The following is a 7,081-nucleotide window of genomic DNA, read 5'->3' as shown; positions in this document are numbered from 1 at the left end:
TCACTGAGACTTGATCGTGGGGCAGCCTCTGAGCGTGGTGCTCGGGGCTGCTGCTCCTGCTGGAGCGCAGGGACGGGAAGCGGTGCAGCCTCTCTCCCCAGCAGAAAACTCCTGTGAGGACACAGAAATAAGCAGCACCTGAAGAAAGCTGCGATGAGTGATCGTGACAGGCCTGGTGTGCTCCTGACCGCATTCAGATGGCCCCTGCAGGTCGGGTTAGCCTACGTGCTTAACACATTGTGGGTCTGGGTCTACAGATGCAAACAGATTTTTTTTTCCCCACCTCCTTCAAGACAGGGAGCAGAGGTGACATGTGAAGAGCACCTCTGACTCACACAGCATTTCTTTTCCTCCCACAGCCATGCAACATAAACCAGACACACAGAGGCTTGTTTTCTAACATTTTTCCAGCCTAGAAGTAGGTCATACAATTTACCTGATTTATCTTCCAGACAAAGCTATCTCTACATGGCACAAAAGGGGCATACACTCAATGACATACGTTTTTATTTTTTTTAATTCCTGAGGTTATAAAAGGAAAAAAAGCATCAGGAAAGAGTCCAATACACAACCGTCTACATCTCCATGACTGCACAGACTGTGGTATACATACATCTTTTTTCCTCCATGTAGAACATGAAATTTGATGTGAACGGGGTTTGCAATTCTTTGGCAGCTAAGATTAAAAGATGTTTCTGAACAAGCTACAATATAAGTGATTGAGCATAATTAAAACTATAGTGCAATTCCGATTTTAAAAAAGAAGCAAAGTCAGGCTTTTGTAGCTTTGCTGCTTTGTACTGTGGTACAACCTTGTGCAATATATCTCAGTGATTTTTCATACAGCAACACTGAATAATGGTGAGTAAAGGAACATTGTCATTTTCTTAAAGCAACTATATTCTTTCCTCTGCACAAACCTCTGCATAACAAAAAGAAATATTATCCTTCACTGCCCCAGTACCTAGGAAAAATGCCCAATCGTTTAAGCTGACCACAACATACACTCTCTCTCCTGTGGGTGTAACATCCCCTTAAATCAATTTTGTGATTGATTTTAAAACTTTCTTTTCCCTTAATTGCATTGCTGGGGATGATCTATTAATAAAAGGCCAAATTCAACAAAACACCTGAATATCTGTGGGTATAAAGATTTATTAGTGTCAAAGGCATACCTCACACGAACAGGTTCTTTGTGAATGGGGATATAAAGACCTCGACTGAACCTCTTGCACAAACCTACACTTCTGACAAGTCCTCCATCAGGTTTCTGGGACAATCAAACAAAAGCTTGGTAGTGAAGACAGGTTCTTTACTGTCTTCTCTGCACAGCCTCTGAGGTGGAAGTCTCTCATCTAGATGACACAGTGGGTTTCCTGCTCTTGAACAGTTCCTTCAGACAGCTGCAATCTTGTCTGCTTGTTGCACCTTACCGTTTGAGTATTTCCTCTATTGAAACTTCTGCTTAAATACTCTCCCCTGTTAAAAGCAAACATTTTCTTTTCATCTACAAACCACAGGTCCTGGCTCCCCCTCCTAGTCCTCTTTCAGATTAAAAAAGCCATAAAACTGCTCTCATGAGGCAGCTACGGTACTGTAAGGACTCAAATGCTAAATAAACATAATCCAGTGTTTTTATTTCCTGCCTCCCAAACACAAGTTTCAGCAAGCCTCAGGACTGTGTACATGGAAAACTTGCAGAGGAAAATCTGGCTTACTAGATGGAGCCATAGACTTTAAGAATTACATAAACATTGGCTTCAGAATATTTGCCACCTGATGAAAAAATATTAAGAGCTAGGATGCAGAGGAAATCCAGAGGCAAGCCTGTCAAATAATTCTGAATAGAGATAAGAAATACTTCTGAGCAGAGATATATATTTTGGCCTAAGACATTTGACAGCGTCCCTTTAACTTACATTTGGCATTTTAATAAAGATACCCTATTAAGATTAGTATTCTAAGTAATACAACAGCAAAACACTTTTAAAAATCAAACCTAAAAGCTTAAAGGAAAACTGCAGCAGACTTCAGTAACAGCCCTGTGAAAATTGCATAGCATATGGTACACAGTATTCCATTTTTAAGCAATAAATAATTTCTTCTTGCCTCATTAAATATAAAACACAGCTTCGATGCTGAAATCTGCCATAACTCATGAAGGGATCAGTGCGTCGTTTATTGCCTGTTTCAGTCTCTTGTCCATCTCATCTTCGTGCACACAGCCAGGAACGGATCTAAATGCGCTGTAACCCGTTAGCTCAGGAGGAGGAGGAAGCCAGCTCGCACCTTTCACTGACCCCTCTGCCCAGCACAGCACATCTCCCGTACTGGGAAGAGGCACCTGAAGAGAAAGCTTGCCATGAGCCAGCAGCCTAGCTGAAGGCCCCCTGACTTTGGCTTGGCACCACCCAGACTGCAATTCCTTCTCAGAAAGCCCTGTGTGTGCAACCTAAAATCTAGGTGGCCCATGAAGGGCAGTCATTCTTTCACAGTCTTTTGATCAAAGTATTTTGACCAAAGATCAAAGTATTTATGCATTGCTAACAACCGGGATGAATGATTAGCAACCTTCATCAGCAGTAATGTTTTCTTTTCTGTGATCAGAAATTTCCCTCTACCTTAGCTGCAGTGTAAATTTTTTTTGCAGTGTAAATGTCAAACACTTGTATGGTGGATCTCTATTTTCAAACAACCACTCTATTCTTGTAGAATCAGATTCCCCACAGAGAGCTCATTAGGGCTGGATGTGCATTTGCTTTCAGATGGACCTTCTGAGACTGATTCAACCATTATTGCTACCTTCCACTCAGTCTAGAGAGAGAGGCAGCGCTGGCCTCCTCAGAGACTGTGCTTTCACGTGAACGTGATAGACTAAGGTGCCAAAGCAGGAAAAAGGAATGCTCCTCTTTCTAGTGTCACACAGTGAGCAGTACGTTATTCTACAAATTGTACCCCTGATTCTGCCACTGGTACTCACCGTAAGAGCTTATTTCAGTGGAACAACTTACAGAGTATGGTGAGCAAAAGTGAAAGGAATTGCTGCTTCGTGTTTCATTGCTTTGTAACTGGTATGCAATACCAGAGCGTTTATAAAAGCCAGTTAAGACTTACCAAATCGTAGTCCAATATGTAAAAAACCTCTACATTTGCTGTTTATAAAAATTGAAAAAGATAAAAAATTCTAGATGGATTACAGTATATGCCTGTGAAGACTGGAGTATTGCATAGTTGCTGCTCTGACTGTAAGAGCAGTAGAGCAGAACAGAAATGGTTATGTTTACTCCTCGGTGAAGAGGTGAACAAAAATACACTTTTTTCTTTAAATTTCCTTTTGAAGGATATTTTTGGAAGAAAAGTCATTCAATTTTCAGTAGAGAATTTCAGTTTGCATTTAGACACCTCCACACTTATTTTTCTCCCCACGGAAAAAAATAATAATATGGTTGGAACATTATTTGACCTGTTAAATCAAACAACATGGCTTTTGAGCAATCTGTACACAGTACAGAACCATTAGTGTTCCTAAAAAGGCTTTGTTCTTCTAATGTATACATGCTCTCTAAGTGCATTATACCTATTGCATAGTTTCAAAATCTTCAAACAGTGGTCATCATAATGCTTACATATACATAAATAATAGCTTTTCTTAAAAATGTAGTTAAAAATAACAGAGTATATTCAAGGCTATGGAAAATCACTTCCATCATAGATGACAGGTCGCTCAACAGTCAAGTGATAAAACACTCTTTTTGAGATAAATCTGTCAAGAAACAAAAGAAAGGAAGATGATCACGTTAGCTGAAGGCAACTAGACAGAAAGCCTTAAAACTTTATTCAATCTTTCAGTTCATACTCAGGCAAAAACAATGACGGGTGTTAAAAACAAGTCTGTCTGCACATAGGCTGTCAGGTCTCTTGTTAATAAGATCCTGACTAAACTATCTTGGAAAGAACCACAAATTACTTGCTTACTTCCATTTACCTATCAGAGGTCAAGACAAAAGAGTGGAATTCTGCTATGGGATGAGAATAAAACAAACAAAGAATAACAAGAACCAAAACCAAGGTGGAAGATATTTGGCAAGCAGGGAGCAATTTCTCACACCTACTTCCAAACATCACAAGAATGGTACATCTGAACAGTTCCACAGACTGTAAAACCATGCTCATTTCACCTTTTACACTCACGTGGGACCCACCTGGAGAATGTGTTGTCAAATATCAGTGTGTAGATTCCGGAGTTTCGAACTTTCACCTGTCCTCTGATAGTTTCCTTATGAGAATTGCAGCGGGTCATTGGAATAAGAACCTGGAATTCAATACAAATCAAACTGAAACTTGCTATTTGACCTATTAAGTGACATTTACCTTCAGAAACCCCTAAAGTGCATATAAGCCTGCAAAACTATTTATTTTCACTGATTAGCATTCAAAATTCACCCGAAGTAAAATCTCAGAGCGTGACATCTGCTTTCCTTTGACATCCTCTTTCCAGCATGAAGTTATGGCTATAAATCTCAGCTTTAGAGAGATTCAAGTGCTCATCTTTTTGCATTTTTTAAACAAAGCAAGATTACTAACATCATCAGTGCTACATTAAATCTATACAAACATATCCAAGAGCAGAATTAGCTACTTCATGCCTCTTGGTATATGCTTTTATACTCCCTGTATTTTAAGGGTGATGAAGCAGATCCTGCTGGAAATTATGCTAAAGCACATGGGAAACAAGGACGGTGACAGGTGATAGCCAACCTGGCTTCACTGAGGGCAGACTGTGCCTGACACATCTGGTGGTCTTCTGTGACAGGGTTACAGCACTGGTGGGTAAGGGAAGAGCAGCTGAAATCATCTGCCTGGACTTGTGCAAAGCATTTGACACTGCCCCCCATGACATCCTTGTCTCTAAATTGGAGAGACGTGGATTTGATGGATGGACCGCTTGGTGGGTAAGGAATTGGCTGGATGGTTGCACTCAAAGAGTTGAGGTCAACAGCTCGAAGTCCAGGTAGAGACCATTGATGAGTGGTGTTCCTCAGGGGTCAGTACTGGGACCAGCACTATTTAATGTCTTTGTTGGTGACATGGACAGTGGGATTGAGTGCACCCTCAGCAAGTCTGCTGATGACAACAAGCTGTGTGGTGCAGTCGACATGCTGGAGGGATGGGCTGCCATCCAGAGGGACCTGGACAGGCTTGAGAGGTGGCCCTGTGCGAGCCTCATGAGGTTCAACAAGGCGAAGTGCAGGGTCCCACATCTGGGCCAGGGCAATCCCAAGCTCAGAGGCTGGGCGGAGAATGGATTGAGAGCAGCCATGAGGGGAAGGACCTAGGGATGTTGGTTGGGGCCCCCACCATAAGAAGGACATGGAGGTGCTGGAGTGAGTCCAGGGGGGCAGAAAGGTTCTCAGAGGGCTGGAGCACCTCTCCTATGAAGACAGGCTGAGGGAGTTGGGGTTGTTTGGCCTGGAGAAGAGAAGGCTCTGGGGAGACCTTATAGTGGCCTTCCTGTACCTAAAGGGGAACTACAGGAAAGTTGGAGAGGGGCTCTTTATCAGAGAGTGTGATTAGAGGACAAGGGGTAGTGGCTTTAAGCTAAAAAAGGGTTGACTTGGATTAGATATTCAGAAGAAATTCTTTACTCTGAGTGTGGTGAGGCACTGGCACAGGCTGCCCAGCGAAGCTGTGGATGCCCCATCCCTGGAGGTGTCCAAGGCCAGGCTGGATGGGGCTTTGGGCATCCTGGTCTAGTGGGAGGTGTCCCTGTCTATGGCAAGGGGGTTGGAATGAGATGGTGTTTAAGGTCCCTTCCAACCCAAACCATTCTATGATTCTATGATTCTGTAAGATAAGCTTTCTAAGCAAATCTTAACCGTTTAGCTAAATTTACAGCAAAAGTGTGTATAACCATCTATCTTGCTATAAGCCCCTAGCAGAGATAGCAGTTTTCATCTCAGAACAGCAGCTGATGCACATCAAGAACAACCCTGTGCTACCCAAAGTTATGTTAAATAGATATATTAAGACAGAACCAACATGAAATCTTAAGACTTTCAGATGAAGAAAACATACATTTTACCTGGAGTTAGTTACCCTGGAGTGAATTGGCTCATGCTGCATAAATGTCTTTTATTCTGCCAGTGAAATCCACAGCAACTGGCACTACTATGGAGACCTACTGGCTGTACTGGCTGATTTCTCTGGGCAGCCTATTGAAGTGTACTGCAGTTCCTAAGGTAGTAAGGAAAAAAAAATCCCACTAGGAAATACAGGTCTTACTTTGCACTGGTCCAGTGGTGTGTCTTCTGATTCTTGGTAGACAACGCTGAAGGAGATGCTTTTAGGGTCTGAAGAAAATACCCAGCTTATTGTTAGCCCCATCTCTGTAACGGTGATGGGAATGATACTGTAAGTGCTAGATTTAATGAACAGCTCTCTGTTGCCTTCCCCAAAATTCAAGATCTCCTCCACTGTAAGGGGCAGCTTGATCCTGTGATGGAGAAAGATACAATAATTTGAAGAGATTGAATCTGATATTGTGACAAAAACAATAATCATTATTCTGTTTTCTATCTATTTGAGGCAGACTCCACAGCAACTTTGGGACAGGTCCATAGGATGTGGGAAAATTCAGCCCCAGATGAAAGCACAGAGAAGATGACTGATATCAAACACTTTCACTGCTCTGGCAATTGTGGGTATTTGTCACTCACTTATTTCATTTCAACTAGAAAAAAAATGTGCTTGGAATGAAGCTTTTTAGCACTTTCATGATTTTTAAAGAGTCTGCTGCCCTCTACTGTTCTTTTTACACAAAAGTTTAAATGAATTTCAGTAACCTACTTTACTCCCTCTCTAGAAATCATTTGTACAGGAAACAGGGATCAGGAGTGCAGAGGGGAAAGACGGATGGAATGTGAACAGCAGATTTGTCTAGATCCTCTGGAGCACTTATTGCTACAGCTTGGTCTGGTTTATCCAAACAAGCTGCATAAAAGCTGATTCAACATACCTCCAATGAAAAAGGAGGTTCTCAGCACTTGGATGACCTTGACTCCTGAGGCATTTTATTAGCCTA

General features: G+C 41.9%; 1 protein-coding gene across 6 annotated transcripts in view; it reads right to left on the bottom strand.

Annotated features, from left to right (window-relative positions):
* Positions 1-490: 490 nt before the first annotated feature.
* FYCO1 (FYVE and coiled-coil domain autophagy adaptor 1) overlaps positions 491-7,081 on the bottom strand; it is a 48,392-nt gene continuing 41,801 nt past the window's right edge. For all 6 annotated transcript variants that reach the window (XM_082754584.1, XM_082754586.1, XM_082754587.1 and 3 more), the window contains 3 exons: positions 6,283-6,493; positions 4,203-4,312; positions 491-3,763 (listed from right to left, as the gene is read on the bottom strand). In XM_082754584.1, coding sequence (XP_082610710.1) covers positions 3,688-3,763; positions 4,203-4,312; positions 6,283-6,493 — 397 coding nt within the window. In that variant the 3' untranslated portion in view covers positions 491-3,687. The remainder of the gene's footprint in view (positions 3,764-4,202; positions 4,313-6,282; positions 6,494-7,081) is intronic.

The sequence above is a fragment of the Aythya marila genome (assembly GCF_965140915.1).
Source record: "Aythya marila genome assembly, chromosome: 2".
NCBI lineage: Eukaryota > Metazoa > Chordata > Aves > Anseriformes > Anatidae > Aythya > Aythya marila.
Note: the sequence above shows the minus strand (reverse complement) of the source record. Positions and strands in the feature narration are given on the sequence as shown.